Here is a 21,415-nt window from a genome sequence, read left to right on the forward strand (position 1 = left end):
AGCTCAACCCTCAAAGGTGGTGGATACAAAATGAAAACTAAATGATGAATGATTACCCTAAGGGATTAAGCTTTTGATTACTGTTTGTAGAAAATATAATATTAATAATTATAAATTATATTAATGAAGTATATATAATATTGTCGATGAGGATCCTTTTTTTGTTGTTTGCTTGAGTACTCGTAACAGGCTTCTTCATTCTCGCTTAAATGTCACTGCTTGCAGTGGCGGCGACATGGGACGGGTCGTCCCCTTCCCTAAAATATGGTTGAGGGAGGCGTTGGCTGACTCATGCGTCATGCTCGGGAACGGGGGCTACTTGTAGTGGCAGGATGATCCTGTTGCCAGAGGCTCGGATTCAGATTATATTTTATATAATATAATCCCTTATAAAATGCACACAGAATACCTTTACTTATATAGGGGTGCGTGGATGATGTAGCTACTGTATTCAATAACTTTTGTTGTTTTAATTTACACTTTCTTTTTTAACTTACTAGTGTAAGGCATTGACTATTTGACGTTTGAGTATGTTTGTTGCATCACTTTACATATTATATTGTAATTGAAATGATTTGTAAAACGATTAAAATCTAAATCTTGATTTAAAAGAGTGGCAATGAGTTTCTAGCCAATTCTTCTCATTAGCTCAACCCTTTAAGAATAGCAATAAATTCAATAAGAAAAAAAATTTTTACTTTCATAAGTGTCATCTCCGTGACCTACATGAATAAAGTGATTTTGATTTGATTTGATTTAAGTTTCGTAGTTTGAAACTACCTCCTAGAATATATTTGTTGCAAACCCAATAATAAATTTAATGTGGTACCAATTATCCAAAGCATAGGCAAGTGTTGTTTCGAAACGTAGGTAAAAAGTAAAAAAGTAAAAAGTGAAATTGAAAAGAGATTAAATTGTCAATTTGGCTGAATGCGCATACTGTGCAGTGCCAAAGAAAAAAAAAGTCAATTTGTGAATTGTCAAATGTCAATTGAAGTAAACCGCGAACATGACGTAACATGAAAGTTGAAACATGAGGTAGTTGCATTTTTCCATTATAATTCACAAGTAAATAGTGATAAGTAGTGCATACCTATGAAAAAATAAATCATAAGAAAATGGCGAGTCGTAGTAAAAGGAGCAGAAAAACGAAATTGGTACCCCGTGAATTTGTTGAAATCGAGTCGGACGACGATGCAAAGATTGCTGAGTTAGAGGTTTGTACTACCTCCATTTTGGTTTCTGACTTTGTTACATGGAACTTAGAAATACCTACTATAAGAGACGGTATTTTGATAAAAGCCCAAATTTCTAATACAAATTTCCATGTAATATAGAACTTTTATTACCGTATATATTTTGTATCGGTACCTACACATTCTTTGTAGTTCACAGCGTAGGTATGCGTGTCAAAAATAAAATCGCGTCGCCATTACACATAAACTTAATAATTAATATTATAATAAAATGTAGGATGTTTTTTGAAAATTGTATGAATACTAGTTACAGAATATTGTATTGTCCTTAATTAAAATGAAATAGGTTTTCGAAAACCACCATTAACAGGTCAAAATATATTTTTAGATAATATTTTATTAATTATAACTAAATCTATAGATTGAAAATGGACTAAACATGCTGTCATTTGTGTGATGTTTTGAGAAATAGATATATTTCTTATATAAAGGTAATTATAGACAATAGAAATCCAGGTAGTCTTCAGCTGTTTGCCAATCGGCCAAAGGGGTAACCCTCCCCCCTCTGCCACCTCTAAAATCTGATATAAAGGCATAAAAGGCATTTATTTTCTCAAAATTGATTCCTTTAGAATTCTTTTTGATGTCATTTCTAATAACTAATAGTTACTACTACTATATCGATGGTCGACATTATAAAGTTTAACCCCGTTGACTACAATGCCCCCAGTACAATCCTCACCAATCATTTCCAATTTGTATTCTATTTTCAAATCATGTGTATTCAACACTTTATTACAGCAACACTTGTGATTCCTCTGGTGGTGCATGGGCCGCAGTGATCACATACATATGATGTTGTCATCGATATAAAAAGGACACTTTCATAAGATGTGTGCTCACTTTTAATATATTATTATGTATTAGTGCTCGTGTTCTGTGTTTTATTTACGTGTCTTCCTTCCATTCCTGTTTTGAAGTTGTAATTTGTTTAGTTATTTTCTTGAAAACTGTACATTATCTTATAATAATATTAATAGCACTATAATCGTGGACCAAAGCTTTACCAACTAGAATTTATTAAAATTGGTTAGATTAGGTTATGTTTGAGCTGTTAAAACAACACACGAGCCGAGCATAGTGGGCCGCGGCATCGGCCGTCTAGTGCCAGATACGAATTCTAGATGTTTCTCTTTCTTTCCTCCCCATAAAAATGTCATAATCTGAGGTTAGGTTATTATACTTATAATTATTTTCTCTTGAATGGTGTATTACCTTGTATTAAGAGTGGTAGCATTATAATCGTGGACTAAAGGTCTATCAATTACAATATATTTTAACTAATAATTCATGCTACGGGATGCTAAGTTTTAACCGTGGGCTAATTCCAGCAGATAACTCTTTTATTAACATGTAAAGACAATTTATACCGACAAAGCAAACTATGACTATAAAGTTCGAGTTAACCAATTTTTTCGTGGGTATGGGTGTGGCGTCCATCAATCCAACCAATCACATCACTTCTGGCCACAGCTCTGTTTATTGTATGACTAAGTTCCATGATAATTGTGTTGTGTTGCCTAGAAGCAGTAGCTTATGATTTAGTAGCATTATACGCAAAAACATATGTTTTACTATTGATATATTATATAAACAGTCAATTGTACTCACCGTTGATAGGTAATGTAACAGTTAGCTTTGGTTTTTTTATTTATTGTTAAAATATACAAGAAACAAACAAACAATTTAAGCCATCTTCATGAAAAATAAGTGTTTATGTGACGAATAGCGAGTCCACTTATTCTAAACTTAAAATGTTTTAATATTAAATAATTATCATTTTAAAATTATCCTGACATGACAAATTAAATAGCAAAGGAGACAAAGCAAAATGAAAACAAAGAAAAATAGAAATAATGAAAAAATGAGACATTGAGACACCCAGGTATGCTCATTAGTAATAGGCGTTTCCTGTATGTGGCCATGATCAGCGGCACTCATTCCCAAGAAATGTCTCTGATATCGCGCTAAAAACTATGATTTTATATTACTGGTATGTACAATAGAATGTGGCAAGGTAAGAACATCTGTTCTACTTACCACAAAATGGAATAATTTGGCAAACTCGCTCGTCATCTCGTGTTTCATGTTTCTGAATGCCGATTGAAAGTGCATCAAACCTCATTTTGTTTGTAGAGAAAGTGTTTAGTAGTTAACAGTAGTTATATATAGTTCTATTGTGAGCAGTCTTATTCCGTATGTGTAGTTTGGGTTGAATAAGGTGCTTTCGATACAAAAACTAGTAGGTATTGAGAGTTGTTGACACTAAGACTGAGATAATAGATCTACCATACTTACCCCCTTATTTATAATAGTCTGCTAACTTAAAGCATTGCTAATTCTCACTCTGTCTTCTTCTATTTACCTAAGTCGGAATGAGAAGAAACATTCCTAAGCGGCTGCTTAAAGTTAGTGGACCATTATGAATAAGGGGGTTAGAGTTTGCACAGACTTTACTCTCATATAACATAGCTATGTGTAAGCTTAGCATAAACTTTCAATAACCTATCGACATAAAGCATTGGACTATAACTATATTGAACATAACTATGGACAGTTAAGATGTTGTCACTAATGGCCGTTTTCAATAACCTATCTTAGTTTTAGTTTAATTTACCCTTAGTTTAACTTACGGATACATTGCCGTCACCGTTTAATGACAAGATCTTATCTATCCACAGTCCAATATAGTTATAGTCCAATGCTATCTGTCAAAAGGTTATTGAAATGTAAGTAAACGAAAAAGGATAGATTTTTATACTTCTAATAAGTTTAACTAAGGATAGAAATGTTAGTGAAAACGGTCGTTAATGGTGACAGCAATGTATTCGTAACTAGATCTCTAGTTACGAATACATTGCTGTCACGTCATTTGACAGCTGAAATTATACTGAGGTGAAGCTTAGACAGCCGAATGCAAAAGTTAAGTTTGCGTTTTATCACAATCAGCAAAGTTTTACTTATGTAAAGTCTGAGCAAAGTTAGCTCTATAAATCTCAGCATAAAGAGTGAAAAAGAACCCTAGATGCGATGTATATCTAGGAAACTATAAAACTCTACTACATTTTCAACAATTCTGAAAAAATGTGGGCTTCGGTTTCGGTCGAAACAAAAACCGACACCGAAGATTTCGGCGGTGGTTTCGTTTTCAGTAGAAAGTCATGATACGGTTGGACACTGTTGTAATTTTAAGAAAGACATAGAACCAACGTCAAGTGCGGATTGTAAGTTTCTGCCTCAGCGAAGCAAGTTAAATTCAATAAAAAACATTTTATTTTTTCAGGAACAGGTCGAGAAGACGTTGTCGAAAATTAGAAATAGCGACGAGCCGGCGCAACCTAATCTAAAATTTGATATCAAAGTTGAAGTTGAAGAATATCATGAAGAGTACCAGCCGAACAAGCCGACATTCTTCATCGTGGACATGAAGCAGGCCATCAAATATTCAAATAGATATAGAATTAAAAGTATCCCAAATCAAATACTCGACATAGAACTGAGAAACTACGCGGGGAGGGTAGTTCGAGATAATAATCAATACTCCCCCAATAAAAAATTTCAGCAAGTGATGTTCCAATGGCGGAACTGGTGCGATCTGGACATCGATAATCGAGGACCGCCTCTTCATTATAAATGCTATATATGCTCAAAGGGATGGTGGCATTTAAGACACTTCCAAGAACACATGAACAACCATGATGAGTATAATATGAAACTCGAAATTGTCAACCGGCTGCAATGCAATATAGTGGCTTACCTCGTCTACCGCAGACTGTTCATACGAAGTGTAAAATCAGTATGTTGGCGTTGTGGTCAGGATATCCTGCAGCATGAAGGGCCCCAAACATGCCCAGGATGTTCCGAAAATCTGGAGTGCTGCACTGCATTGATAGACCATCTACGAATCTGTGCCCATTATCAGGAGTTAAAGAAAGTGAAGCGACGATTCTGCTGCCACCTGTGTGCGGCCTTCTATCCAAGTGAGACGGAGCTGTTTGAGCATATGGTTAGAAGACATTCTGTAAGATCTGATCTACCAATTGTACTGTTCCCGGATTTCTGTAGACTATGCAAGGAGGTGAACTGCAGAATTGACCACAATAAGGAGCTGACACAGCCATGGAGTTTTAATTGTACTTTCTGCCACAGACGGTTCCAGAGTAGCGAAGAGCTGTATATGCATAAAGCAATGACCCGGTTCGTAGTGAATTGTGCGGTTTGTTCGAAGAAGATCAGGAGGAAATGCATGCTCGCTGAACATGTTGCAGTGCATACAAGTTCTTATGTGCTCAGCTTCAAGTGCTTATTGTGTGCGGATAATGTATTCCTTCATCCTTCCATGGTTCATGCACACAACACTCAGATACATAAAAATACTACATATGCTGTTCCGTTTGATTATGTAAGTAATACTTTTTTTTATCAAACATCTTAATATATATATTTAGAAAGAAAGAAAGAAACCTTTTTTGTGCGTCTGATGTAGCTGAACTCGTCTTAAAGGGCTGGACCGATTATAATGAAACTTTCTGTGTGTCTTCAGGTGGATTCGAGAATGGTTTTGATTCACAATTGAACTACCTGGCTGGACCGATTTTGATGATTTTTTTGTGTGTTCCAGTGAGTTTGCGATTGGTTTAGATTCTCAATTCCGTTCATATAATTCTCCTGCTCATGTGTATGTTAGTGAACTCCTCCTAACGGCTGGACCGATTTGTATACAGGACAACGTCTGTCGGGTCAACTAGTAATCTAGTAATTTTTTACTGAGGGATATTGAAAACCAGCCCTTTTTTTCTTTTTTTTTTAATGTAAAATGCCGAAAACGTGCAAGAGGCTCATGAGATGGAAACTCATGAGGCAACAATAATTTTAGTTGGGGGTGTGCTGTAAGCTAAAAGGTCCTTAAGTCGTATGAGATCAGGAAAAGTGAAGCCATAATTGGTTCCACATGGCAGCTGTGGGGGGAGACTTCTTTGCACAGGATGCCTGCTAGATTATGAGTACCACAACAACCTCTTTTTCTGCCATGAAGCATTAATGTGTATGTGCAGTGACGACCTGTATAGCCGAGTGGTTAGCGATCCTACCTACTAAGCTAGAGGTTCCCGGGTTCGAATCCCGGTAGGTGCAAGCATTTATATGATGAATATGGATGTTTGTTTCCGAGTCATGTTTGTTTAAATGTATTTATGTATGTTTAAGTAAGTATATTGTATTAAATATATTGTTGTCTTGTAACCCATAACACAGGCTATATATGCTTAACTTGGGGCAAGATAATTTGTGTAAAACGTGTTAATATTATGATATTATATTATAAGTAAGCATTATTGTGTTTTGGTTGAAGGGTGCCATAACTAGTGAAATTACTGGCTAAATGTGACTTAACATCTTATGTCTCAAGGTGACGAGCGCAATTATAGAGCCGCGCATAATTTTTAGGTTTTTCAAGAATCCTGAGCGGACTCCATTAAAATGGACAGCCTGTCTCCTCCCTTATTGTCTTAAAAAAAAGGAAACTAACATATTTATATCCGTGTAACATGTAGGTTAATAGAAATTTATTATTTCTTGTTGTATTACAAATATAGGAGTGTGAAGCCAAAACGTTAAATTAAGAAATCCATTTTGCATCAGACAACCTTTATGTGTTGTGAAATGAAACAGGTAATATGGCGGCTCTGATACTCGGTGCGCTATGTTCAATAAATTTATCTATATATATAAAAATGAATTGCTGTTCGTTAGTCTCGCTAAAACTCGGGAACGGCTGGACTGATTTGGCTAATTCTGGTCTTGAATTATTTGTGGAAGTCCAGAGAAGGTTTTAAAGGTGAATAAATAGGAAAATGCTGCAAAATTAAATAAAAACAACAATTTTTTTGTCCTTTCATGTGTCCATACATAATTTCTATGAGAGAATTTATTGACGCACGGTTTGACAGTTCTGCTGTGAAACAATTTCATCACGACAGCAGGGTGCATATTTTACGAAGTAATTTTTGATGTTATGATATATATTATTGACAAATTCATATAAAAACATTATTTTATTTATTATATACAGAACAACGTCTGTTGGGTCAGCTAGTGTTCAATAAATTTATTATTCACTAGCTGACCCGGCAGCATTCGTACTGCCTCAATCGATATATAAAAGACGTAAACTTTCGTATAAGATAAACTTAAAAGAAACAAAAGGAAACCTTTTTTAAGTGTTATTTACCCGTGTTTTAAGGAAGCTTAAATTTTACCTCCTGAGAATGTTAGAAAGATATAAAAATTCTAATTAGTTATTCATTTTAAACTATTATTTTTAATTGATTTCTGAACGACTGGGGACACATCAAAATAAAATTCATTCATTCAAAATTGTTGTTTTTATTTAATTCTGAGCATTTTCCTATTTATTCACCTTTTAAACCTTCTCTGGACTTCCACAAATAATTCAAGACCAAAATTAGCCAAATCGGTCCAGCCGTCCTCGAGTTTTAGTGAGACTGGCGAACAGCAATTCATTTATATATATATAATAGATAAAACTTGACCGAGCATCAGTACATCACACACACATACAGGTGGCCGAGAATTTGTCGTTCAAAGCTAAAATTTGAAAGCCTCATGGTGATGAGTATCCGAATCACCCCTATGTATGTTCTACGATTTTGCGTAGTTAAGGAGATAATAATTTGTTTCCCCTTTTATCCGCTTTTTTCACCTAATTGTGGTTTCTCATGTCGCGGTGTTTGTAGTTAAACTCCTTGGAAACGGCTTGACCGATTCTCAGGAAATTTTGAGTGCATATTGGGTAGGTCTGAGAATCGGACAACATCTATTTTTCATCCTCCTATATGATAAGGGTGGACCACGCCAATTTGACATTTTTCTTTTAAATTTGTTTGATTATGAGTCAGCATTAAAAAATACATACAACTTCAAATTTTCACCCATCTACGATCAACAGTTACTTTTGTATCGTGATTTTAATATCGGCTATACAACGTTTGCTGGGTCAGCTAGTAAATAAATAAAAGTGTATTAAAACTTGCTAATTCCTTGACGGTCCTCCTCTTGTGACACTTCGTCGACCCCTTCCCTCCGTGTGACATGTGTGTTTATATATGGCGCCGTATGTTATTCTAAATAGTAATACCAAAGCTATTGAAGCAGAAATTAAATAAGGGTAAATGTATACACTTCTATAATAAAGTCCCAGACACTGTTCAGGCATTATCTATAAATAAATTTATAAAAAAATGGCTCTGTCGTAAATCCTATTACTTCCACTGCTGAATATCTAAATGTTTCGGAAAGCCTGGGACTAGATTGTGATTATTTTATAGCGATAGAAATGACTGTACAATATTGTATATTTTTATTGAAAAAGAGCGCAAAAAAGGAATGCTGCGAGAGTTTCTTGCGCCTCTTCTCTCTCAGAGTGCCATTTGTTTCCGAAGTGGTAGTAGTATCTAGTAGTTATTAGAAATGACATCAAAAATTATTCAATTTTGAGAAAATGCCTTTTTTATGCATTTTAATTTAATTTTGACTATTTTCAGGTTTATTTGCCCTCAAGAACGGTGCTAAATGCAAAGAGTAACTCAATTTCTTCAAGCAATACAGCTCCAACTATATTGAACTGTGAGTATTCAAAATTTATAATGATTGAAAAAAATTAAAGAAATAAATATTGTGACTGTTAATTTTCAGTTAATTTATGAAGATTTTATATACATTCACAAAAATCGTTACCTTTTTGCTCTAAATAGTGATATTTTGGTGTTAAGTGATCACCGCCGCCCACATTCTCTTGAACACCAACCGCAACACCGGAGGAATCACAGGAGCGTTGCCGGCCTTTAAGGAAGGTGTACGCTCTTTTTTTGAAGGTTCCCATGTCGTATCGTCCCGGAAACACCGCACAAGGAAGCTCATTCCCACATTGCCCACAGCTTTGTAGTACGTGGAAGAAAGCCCCTTGAAAACCGCACTGTGGAGGACCGCCACACATCCAGATGGTGGGGATGATATCCTAACTTGTGACGTGTCGTGAGAAGGTGAAATTCGGCGGCAGGAATCAGGTGAAACAGCTCTTTGGAACACTCCCCGTGATAAATGCGGTAGAGGACACACAATGAAGCGATGTCTCTACGCAACGCCAAGTGATCCAGCCGTTTTTGATTTGATTTTCATTATTATAACACTAGAAATAAGGGATTGCTTGTAACTAATTCTAGTAGGCTTTATAAGATACATAGCTTAGATACATAGCTTAAAGGGTAAATGTATACACTTTTATAATAAAGTCCCAGCCACTGTTCAGGCATTATCTATAAATAAATTTAGATGTTTTATTAAAAAATGGCTCTGACGTAAATCCTACTACTCCACAGCTGAATATATAAGTGATCGGACAGCCTGGGACTAGATTATGATTATTTTTTAGCAATTGTAATGACAGTACAATATTGTATATTAAAAAGAGCCCAAAAAAAGAATGCTAGGAGTATCTTGCCCCATTTCTACTCTCTCTCTTTTGTTTCCGAAGCTCTGGTAGTGTTTGAACAGAAATCAAAAAAAATTTAAAGAAACCAATTTAGAGAAAATAAATGCCTTTTAGTATTTTTCGTGCTGGAAAAGTAACAGAATTACGAAAACACATTCATCTGATGGAAAATGCCAAAAAAAACGGATTCTTGATTCAAATGCAAATATTTTTATTCAAATTAGGATTTAAAATCACTTTTTCAAAAGTCAAAACCTACCATTCAAAATAGAATTTTAGTTTTATAAAAATATGGATTACAATGTGATATCGTACAATAAACATATTTTACCAGTGGCAGACTGCTTTGCACAGGACACCGGCTAGATTATGGGTACCACAACGGCGCGCCTTTTTCTGCCGTGAAGCAGTAATGTGTAAACATTACTGTGTTTCGGACAAAAGGGCGCCGTAGCTAGTGAAATTACTGGGCAAATGAGACTTAACATCTTGTCTCAAGGTGACGAGCGCAATTGTAGTGCCGTTCAGAATTTTTGGTTTTTCAAGAATACTGAACGGCGCTGCATTGTAATCAGCAGGGTGTATCAATTAACATCAGCTGAACGTCCTGCTCGTCTCGTCCCTTATTTTCATAAAAAAAAATATAATTAAATAGCCTGTGGGTGCTCGCTCCATTCCCAGTCTGTGGTATCATTAAGAAAAGCATTTATGTTATAGTACGTTTTCCAACAAATCTTTAAAATTTCGTAACACATTTGTTTTGTACATTATCTGGGATCATGTTGCTAAATCATAAACAGCGCCCAATACATGACTTACTAAAATAATTTATACCAAAGTTCCGACAGCAATATCACAATTATACTCGTCACTTTGACCACAAGATGTTTTGTCTCATTTGCCCAGTAATGTCACTTGCTACGGTACCCTTTAAACTCAGTCCGGAGAAACTCTCTAAGAAATAAGCGACTCACTCGATTGTATGAAACGTGCAGTCATTGGCAGATGACGGCTATAATCTTGTACCTAGGTAACACTGAAAATGTTTAGAAAACGAAAACCGGATTAAATGTAGAAAGTTGCCAATACTTTTGTTTTTTTCGAAGTAATCTCCGTTCCTCTGTACACGTCGTCGCATTCGATGGAACCACTGAGAAAATCAGTGGGCCCATTCTTCCTTAGGGGTCTCTTCTATGGCATTTTCGTACGCTTTCACCGCGTGTTCAGGGCTCGTAAAGCGAATACCTCGAAGTCTTAGGAATAAATAAAAGTCGTAGGGCGCCAGGTCAGGACTGTATGGCGGATGACACATTATCTCGACACCCGCCATAGTCAAATATTCAACAGTCCGTTATGCGGAGTGCGCTGAAGCATTGTCGTGGTGAAGGAGGATCCTGCTTCGAGGGCGCTGCTGTCAAATTTTTTCCAAGACACCAGGCAAACAGCGATTGACATACCAGTCTGCAGTAACTGTCCTTCCATCTTCTATCACAACTGTCGCGAAATGACCTTTCCGACCGAAGAATGAGGGAAACATCTTTTTTCCTTGATTTCTTCCTTTCTTTACCTTAGTTGGCCGATCCTCGAAAGAAAACACCCACTGAGCTGATTGTGTTTTGGTTTCAGGTTCGTAGCAATATATCCAGCTTTCATCACCGGTGACGATGTCAAATACAGCATTTGAGTCACCGCCGTTGAACTTATCTAACATTTGGCGACAGCAGTTCATGCGAAGGTGTTTCTGGTCGTCGGTTAAAGTATGGGGAATCCATCTGGTACAAAGCTTCCTGACGCCTAAATGTTCGTATAATATTTTTTGAACTCGACTCATACCAATGCCTAGGCTTGCCCGTATCTGCTAATAGGTCACTCTCTTATCTTCCTCTATCATGCGTCGCACAGCACTGATGTTATCTTCAGTAGTCGCTGTTAAAGGACGTCCCTCACGCGGATCATCATTGAGATTGCTACGTCCACGCTTAAACTCGTTAAACCAATTGTAAATATAGGCACGAGATGGGCCTTCATTAACAAATGCTAATCGCAGCCTATCATAGCTTTGTTGTTGAGTAAGCCTACAACAGCCTTCGGTCATAATAAATCATTGACCGAAAATTTTCTCGCGTTAGTTTAATTTTCACGTGTAACAAGAGTTTTAGATTTGCCGCCAATTCACAAAAACAAATGACAAATGAATGCAATCTACATTAGGTAACCAAAGAGTTCTAAAATTGAAATTCAAGAAAGGTTTTCATTAGCAATGTCTAACTGGCCAGTTCTAAACATTTTCAGTGTTACCCACGTCAAAAAAGAAGATTAAAGCAACTGTTCGCTTTCAAACTTAGCCGCATTATACTTCGTAGCCGATCGCAATACTGTAATTACTACTATTTCAAACCTATGTTTTACCAGTGGGCGACTCCTTTGCACAGGATGCCGGCTAGGTTATGGGTACCACAAAGGCGCCTGTTTCTGCCTAGAAGCAGTAATGTGTTTCGGTCTGAAGGGTGTCGTACCTGAAATTACTGAGCAAATGAGACCTAACATATTATGTCTCAAGGTGACGAGCGCAACTGTTGTGCCGCTCAGAACTTTTTGGGTTTTTCAAAAATCCCGAGCGATATTGCATTGTAATGGGCATGGCGTATCAATTACCATCAGCTGAACGTCCTGCTCGTCTCGTCCCTTATTTTCATAAAAAAATGTCAAACTAATTTCAATTTTTACTCAGGCAGTCCCGCCCCTTATTACGTAGTATTTACATTCTCTTTGTTAAAACTGTAACACAGAGCAGTGCTGCACTATACGTTGTTACGCGTCGTGTTAGAGTCGCCTCCGAGAGAATATTTTGACGTGCAGAGTCATTAAGGCGAGGAAACAAATAGAATATTCGCCTTCTTAATACTGTAACCTTGGTATATCATCAATCCATTTCATCTTTTTTTTCTCTTCCACAATTCGTTCTTCTTCTGCACACAATAATGAAAATATAATGACTAAATCCTCGTCGCTCATCTTGTAACGTCGTCATATAATGCGGTCCGGTCTTCGAGATTAAGAAGGCATTTTGTTTGTAATTTATTGAGCGAAGCTCCCAACGGGTGACTCTAATTGATTTTTGTGTTTAATTGTTTCTCGGCCATTTCTGGACCGATTTTGTAAAATTTTGAACCCATAGAAAGCTTTCGAAATTTTCCAGGTTTAGTCGAGACTGAATTTTGAATTTCGACTTGATTCAATTATTATAATTAAAAACAAACATGATTTAGAAATTATTGTTAATTAACACGCGCTATTTATATTTATTTAAAAATTAAGCCGATTGATCAAATATTGTTTGATTAATTTTGTTTTGTTTTTAATAATAATAAGAATTTATTTATTTGCGAAAAACTGCCACCCAATTTTTTACAATTACAATAGATATGAACAATTAACATTAAAAAAAGAAAAGAAAAAATAACAATACGAATGTTAAAAAACAATAAAGACAGAGAATTAATGCTTTAAAACATGTAAGGATTATTTGTACACAGACTTAGTTTACCTCGCTTCGCTCAAATATACACCGCAGCGAAGCGGTACGTCGAGCGACTGCGGCATCCAAGTTAATGCACAAATTGAATAATCCTTGATAAATATGCGTTTCTTTTTAGCCTTCTCAGTAAATGAAAATATGAATGCACAAGACGTACGTAAAGGAAAGCGTTTAATAATTCCGGTACCTCATTCTAACAAAAAATGGAAAGGTATTGTTCACTGTCAAGATCCTGTAGCAGAAATTGTCGTCGACTCGGATTTAGAAGAAGAGTTGACAGATGATACGGAGAATAATAGTGCTAGAGTTAAAGAAGAGGTAGTAGATGATGTAGAGATGAACAATGATGAAGAGAATAAATGCAACGATGATAATTATTTGGCTGATATTAAAAGTGAAATTGATATCGAAGAGAACGAATTGACACATGTTAAAATTGAAGCCAAATCGACAAATGACAAACCGTATATAGATTATGTTAAAACTGAATATGATATTATTGCAAGCTCTTCTAATTCTGCTCGTATTATCGACGTCAGTGTAAATGTGGAAATGGAACAGGATCAAATTAACGAAATTAATAGAACAATAGATGGTACAGCCCAGGATCCAAACGAAGAAAATTCTATAAAGGCACCTGATGACGGAATGGATGATGTAAAGAATTCAATTAGTACTGTTGGCAATTGTAGCGAAATTGAAAACTCTAATGGTGACAATATTGAAACTCCAACTGGAATTCCACTCATTGATTCAGTAGATATAAAAGTGGAGAAAGACTTTATGGAGGATGAAAAAGGAACAGACGAAGCGGCGAATGATAATCTTTGTGAATATTCAGAAGTGGCGCAAGAGAATGCTGATGTTATAAAGAAAGAACCAGATGAGGTAAATAAAGACCTAGATTTTGTTATTGAAGAATACACTGCAGAAGAGATAAGTAAAGAAATGGAAAATAATGAAGGTGTACCTGATGATAATAGAGATAAAAAGCATTGGGGACTTCTGTCGGATGTAATTAACTTTTTTAATGTAAGTAAGAGTTAACATCTAAGTATTTATCATGTTTAACATTCCACATACTACACATTATTGTGGAATTCGCTGACACGTGAATCCCTCACGTTTCCCTTTCAACCCCTCGCGCTCGTCCTGTTGCGTCAGTACGGTTTGCAGATTCATTACCGTTAGGTACACGTGATATTTTCATGCTAATTTCATATTACAGCTTTGTTTTTGAAGTTTTCATTGTTACATTTTGCTTTTCTTGGTAATACTATTGCAGTTTCTGTTGTTTTAAGTCGCTTTATTAATTCTTTTAGAAAATTATATTCTCTTTGAACTTAAATCTAGGTTTATTTATTTTACATTATTATACTAATATTAATCAGCATCACACCAATCTTAACATCAATCGATAATGCAGAAAAAATAAATCGTAGTTTATTTATTATTATTTATAATAATATACTAGTTTTGCTTGTTTTGCACAAAATGCGAAAATAACTTTGCGCCCGTTCTTCTCAGGTATATTTTTTCACGTTAAATAAAAGATACGAATGTAAAACATAAAATATTGAGGTTGACAGTAAACCTCTATTTTGAGCAATGCACGCACACTTATACAAAGTGACATAAATCTGGAATGTAATGACATATGAGTTATCCAAGGCCCAATAATCAAACAATTTTCAGAAAAAAGCAGCACAGAATTCTGATGACAATGATGAAACGTACGAGACGGATATAGTGATCATCCAGCAGCGAGACGACTCCGAAGAGATGAAAGGTGATGAGACGGATGAGTCCGAAGAAGTGGCTGAGGATGAGAAAAAAATGTAAGTCTTTTTGTCTTTTTTAGGTTTCCGTGGTGCTATATGGCGACAAAGTCACAGCATCATGACGTACGGTATTTTACTATGGGGACATGCTGCTGACATTGATATAGTGTTTGCTCTGCAAATAGAGCTGTTCGTGCTATATATCAGCTTGGTTATAGACAGTCTCTCAAAGACTGTTCATTGTCAGTACATTTATGAAAATTTAATATACGTTCACAAAAATCGTCACCTTTTTGCTCTTAATAGTGATTTTCATTATTATAACACTAGAAATAAGGGATTGCTTGTAACTAATTCTAGTAGGCTTCATAAGATACATAATAGCTTTAAGGGTAAATGTATCTTCATATATATAAACACTTATATATATATATATCACTTATATAATAAAGTCCCAGCCATTGTTCAGGCATTATCTATGAATAAATTTAAATGTTTTATAAAAAAAAATGGCTCTGTCGTAAATCCTATTACTCCACTGCTGAATATCTAAATGATCGGACAGCCTGGGACTAGATTGTGATTATTTTATAACGATAGAAATGGCTGTACAATATTGTATATTTTTATTGAAAAGAGCGCAAAAAAAAAAGAATGCTGGGAGAGTTTCTTGCGCCGCTTCTTCTCTCTCAGAGCGCCATTTGTTTCCAAAGCGGTAGTAGTATAGATACCAATACTTTTTGATGTCATTTCTAATAAGTACTCTAGTAGTTATTAGAATCTCAAAATTTATTCCTTTAGAATTCTTTTCTAATAACTACTCTAGTAGTTATTAGAATCTCAAAATTTATTCCTTTAGAATTCTTTTCTAATAACTACTCTAGTAGTTATTAGAATCTCAAAATTTATTCCTTTAGAATTCTATTCTAATAACTACTCTAGTAGTTATTAGAATCTCAACATTTATTTCTTTAGAATTCTTTTACTACTCTAGTTGTTATTAGAATCTCAAAATTTATTCCTTTAGAATTCTTTTCTAATAACTACTCTAGTAGTTATTAGAATCTCAAAATTTATTCCTTTAGAATTCTTTTCTAATAACTACTCTAGTTGTTATTAGAATCTCAAAATTTATTCCTTTAGAATTCTTTTACTACTCTAGTTGTTATTAGAATCTCAAAATTTATTCCTTTAGAATTCTTTTCTAATAACTACTCTAGTAGTTATTAGAATCTCAACATTTATTTCTTTAGAATTCTTTTACTACTCTAGTTGTTATTAGAATCTCAAAATTTATTCCTTTAGAATTCTTTTCTAATAACTACTCTAGTAGTTATTAGAATCTCAAAATTTATTCCTTTAGAATTCTTTTCTAATAACTACTCTAGTAGTTATTAGAATCTCAAAATTTATTCCTTTAGAATTCTTTTCTAATAACTACTCTAGTAGTTATTAGAATCTCAACATTTATTTCTTTAGAATTCTTTTACTACTCTAGTTGTTATTAGAATCTCAAAATTTATTCCTTTAGAATTCTTTTCTAATAACTACTCTAGTAGTTATTAGAATCTCAAAATATATTCCTTTAGAATTCTTTTCTAATAACTACTCTAGTAGTTATTAGAATCTCAAAATTTATTCCTTTAGAATTCTTTTCTAATAACTACTCTAGTAGTTATTAGAATCTCAAAATTTATTCCTTTAGAATTCTTTTCTAATAACTACTCTAGTAGTTATTAGAATCTCAAAATTTATTCCTTTAGAATTCTTTTCTAATAACTACTCTAGTAGTTATTAGAATCTCAAAATTTATTCCTTTAGAATTCTATTCTAATAACTACTCTAGTAGTTATTAGAATCTCAACATTTATTTCTTTAGAATTCTTTTACTACTCTAGTTGTTATTAGAATCTCAAAATTTATTCCTTTAGAATTCTTTTCTAATAACTACTCTAGTAGTTATTAGAATCTCAAAATATATTCCTTTAGAATTCTTTTCTAATAACTACTCTAGTAGTTATTAGAATCTCAAAATTTATTACTTTAGAATTCTTTTCTAATAACTACTCTAGTAGTTATTAGAATCGCAAAATTTATTCCTTTAGAATTCTTTTCTAATAACTACTCTAGTAGTTATTAGAATCTCAAAATTTATTCCTTTAGAATTCTATTCTAATAACTACTCTAGTAGTTATTAGAATCTCAAAATTTATTCCTTTAGAATTCTTTTCTAATAACTACTCTAGTAGTTATTAGAATCTCAAAATTTATTCCTGTAGAATTCTATTCTAATAACTACTCTAGTAGTTATTAGAATCTCAACATTTATTTCCTTAGAATTCTTTTACTACTCTAGTTATTAGAATAGTTATTAGAATCTAATAACTACTTTAGAATTCTATTCTAATAACTACTCTAGTAGTTATTAGAATCTCAAAATTTATTCCTTTAGAATTCTTTTCTAATAACTACTCTAGTAGTTATTAGAATCGCAAAATTTATTCCTTTAGAATTCTTTTCTAATAACTACTCTAGTAGTTATTAGAATCTCAAAATTTATTCCTTTAGAATTCTATTCTAATAACTACTCTAGTAGTTATTAGAATCTCAAAATTTATTCCTTTAGAATTCTATTCTAATAACTACTCTAGTAGTTATTAGAATCTCAACATTTATTTCTTTAGAATTCTTTTACTACTCTAGTTGTTATTAGAATCTCAAAATTTATTCCTTTAGAATTCTTTTCTAATAACTACTCTAGTAGTTATTAGAATCTCAAAATATATTCCTTTAGAATTATTTTCTAATAACTACTCTAGTAGTTATTAGAATCTCAAAATTTATTCCTTTAGAATTCTTTTCTAATAACTACTCTAGTAGTTATTAGAATCTCAAAATTTATTCCTTTAGAATTCTTTTCTAATAACTACTCTAGTAGTTATTAGAATCTCAACATTTATTTCTTTAGAATTCTTTTACTACTCTAGTTGTTATTAGAATCTCAAAATTTATTCCTTTAGAATTCTTTTCTAATAACTACTCTAGTAGTTATTAGAATCTCAAAATTTATTCCTTTAGAATTCTTTTCTAATAACTACTCTAGTAGTTATTAGAATCTCAAAATTTATTCCTTTAGAATTCTTTTCTAATAACTACTCTAGTAGTTATTAGAATCTCAAAATTTATTCCTTTAGAATTCTTTTCTAATAACTACTCTAGTAGTTATTAGAATCTCAAAATTTATTCCTTTAGAATTCTTTTCTAATAACTACTCTAGTAGTTATTAGAATCTCAAAATTTATTCCTTTAGAATTCTTTTCTAATAACTACTCTAGTAGTTATTAGAATCTCAAAATTTATTCCTTTAGAATTCTTTTCTAATAACTACTCTAGTAGTTATTAGAATCTCAAAATTTATTCCTTTAGAATTCTTTTCTAATAACTACTCTAGTAGTTATTAGAATCTCAACATTTATTTCTTTAGAATTCTTTTACTACTCTAGTAGTTATTAGAATCTCAAAATTTATTCCTTTAGAATTCTATTCTAATAACTACTCTAGTAGTTATTAGAATCTCAACATTTATTTCTTTAGAATTCTTTTACTACTCTAGTTGTTATTAGAATCTCAAAATTTATTCCTTTAGAATTCTTTTCTAATAACTACTCTAGTAGTTATTAGAATCTCAAAATATATTCCTTTAGAATTCTTTTCTAATAACTACTCTAGTAGTTATTAGAATCTCAAAATATATTCCTTTAGAATTCTTTTCTAATAACTACTCTAGTAGTTATTAGAATCTCAAAATTTATTCCTTTAGAATTCTTTTCTAATAACTACTCTAGTAGTTATTAGAATCTCAAAATTTATTCCTTTAGAATTCTATTCTAATAACTACTCTAGTAGTTATTAGAATCTCAACATTTATTTCTTTAGAATTCTTTTACTACTCTAGTTGTTATTAGAATCTCAAAATTTATTCCTTTAGAATTCTTTTCTAATAACTACTCTAGTAGTTATTAGAATCTCAAAATTTATTCCTTTAGAATTCTTTTCTAATAACTACTCTAGTAGTTATTAGAATCTCAAAATTTATTCCTTTAGAATTCTATTTTAATAACTACTCTAGTAGTTATTAGAATCTCAACATTTATTTCTTTAGAATTCTTTTACTACTCTAGTTGTTATTAGAATCTCAAAATTTATTCCTTTCGAATTCTTTTCTAATAACTACTCTAGTAGTTATTAGAATCTCAAAATATATTCCTTTAGAATTCTTTTCTAATAACTACTCTAGTAGTTATTAGAATCTCAAAATTTATTCCTTTAGAATTCTTTTCTAATAACTACTCTAGTAGTTATTAGAATCTCAAAATTTATTCCTTTAGAATTCTTTTCTAATAACTACTCTAGTAGTTATTAGAATCTCAAAATATATTCCTTTAGAATTCTTTTCTAATAACTACTCTAGTAGTTATTAGAATCTCAAAATTTATTACTTTAGAATTCTTTTCTAATAACTACTCTAGTAGTTATTAGAATCGCAAAATTTATTCCTTTAGAATTCTTTTCTAATAACTACTCTAGTAGTTATTAGAATCTCAAAATTTATTCCTTTAGAATTCTATTCTAATAACTACTCTAGTAGTTATTAGAATCTCAAAATTTATTCCTTTAGAATTCTTTTCTAATAACTACTCTAGTAGTTATTAGAATCTCAAAATTTATTCCTTTAGAATTCTATTTTAATAACTACTCTAGTAGTTATTAGAATCTCAACATTTATTTCTTTAGAATTCTTTTACTACTCTAGTTGTTATTAGAATCTCAAAATTTATTCCTTTCGAATTCTTTTCTAATAACTACTCTAGTAGTTATTAGAATCTCAAAATATATTCCTTTAGAATTCTTTTCTAATAACTACTCTAGTAGTTATTAGAATCTCAAAATTTATTCCTTTAGAATTCTTTTCTAATAACTACTCTAGTAGTTATTAGAATCTCAAAATTTATTCCTTTAGAATTCTTTTCTAATAACTACTCTAGTAGTTATTAGAATCTCAAAATTTATTCCTTTAGAATTCTTTTCTAATAACTACTCTAGTAGTTATTAGAATCTCAAAATTTATTCCTTTAGAATTCTATTCTAATAACTACTCTAGTAGTTATTAGAATCTCAACATTTATTTCTTTAGAATTCTTTTACTACTCTAGTTGTTATTAGAATCTCAAAATTTATTCCTTTAGAATTCTTTTCTAATAACTACTCTAGTAGTTATTAGAATCTCAAAATATATTCCTTTAGAATTATTTTCTAATAACTACTCTAGTAGTTATTAGAATCTCAAAATTTATTCCTTTAGAATTCTTTTCTAATAACTACTCTAGTAGTTATTAGAATCTCAAAATTTATTCCTTTAGAATTCTTTTCTAATAACTACTCTAGTAGTTATTAGAATCTCAACATTTATTTCTTTAGAATTCTTTTACTACTCTAGTTGTTATTAGAATCTCAAAATTTATTCCTTTAGAATTCTTTTCTAATAACTACTCTAGTAGTTATTAGAATCTCAAAATTTATTCCTTTAGAATTCTTTTCTAATAACTACTCTAGTAGTTATTAGAATCTCAAAATTTATTCCTTTAGAATTCTTTTCTAATAACTACTCTAGTAGTTATTAGAATCTCAAAATTTATTCCTTTAGAATTCTTTTCTAATAACTACTCTAGTAGTTATTAGAATCTCAAAATTTATTCCTTTAGAATTCTTTTCTAATAACTACTCTAGTAGTTATTAGAATCTCAAAATTTATTCCTTTAGAATTCTTTTCTAATAACTACTCTAGTAGTTATTAGAATCTCAAAATTTATTCCTTTAGAATTCTTTTCTAATAACTACTCTAGTAGTTATTAGAATCTCAAAATTTATTCCTTTAGAATTCTTTTCTAATAACTACTCTAGTAGTTATTAGAATCTCAACATTTATTTCTTTAGAATTCTTTTACTACTCTAGTAGTTATTAGAATCTCAAAATTTATTCCTTTAGAATTCTTTTCTAATAACTACTCTAGTAGTTATTAGAATCTCAAAATTTATTCCTTTAGAATTCTTTTCTAATAACTACTCTAGTAGTTATTAGAATCTCAAAATTTATTCCTTTAGAATTCTTTTCTAATAACTACTCTAGATCTCAAAATTTATTCCTTTAGAATTCTTTTCTAATAACTACTCTAGTAGTTATTAGAATCTCAAAATTTATTCCTTTAGAATTCTTTTCTAATAACTACTCTAGTAGTTATTAGAATCTCAAAATTTATTCCTTTAGAATTCT

The 21,415-nt window shown here is 32.2% G+C and overlaps 1 protein-coding gene across 1 annotated transcript in view; it reads left to right on the forward strand.

Annotated features, from left to right (window-relative positions):
- Positions 1-1,026: 1,026 nt before the first annotated feature.
- LOC126973477 (zinc finger protein 69 homolog) overlaps positions 1,027-21,415 on the forward strand; it is a 33,974-nt gene continuing 13,585 nt past the window's right edge. The window contains exons 1-2 of the mRNA XM_050820806.1: positions 1,027-1,217; positions 4,540-5,658. Of these exons, the coding sequence (XP_050676763.1) occupies positions 1,119-1,217; positions 4,540-5,658 (1,218 nt within the window). The 5' untranslated portion in view covers positions 1,027-1,118. The remainder of the gene's footprint in view (positions 1,218-4,539; positions 5,659-21,415) is intronic.

Source organism: Leptidea sinapis, chromosome 2 (genome assembly GCF_905404315.1).
Source record: "Leptidea sinapis chromosome 2, ilLepSina1.1, whole genome shotgun sequence".
In the NCBI taxonomy this organism is placed as follows: domain Eukaryota; kingdom Metazoa; phylum Arthropoda; class Insecta; order Lepidoptera; family Pieridae; genus Leptidea; species Leptidea sinapis.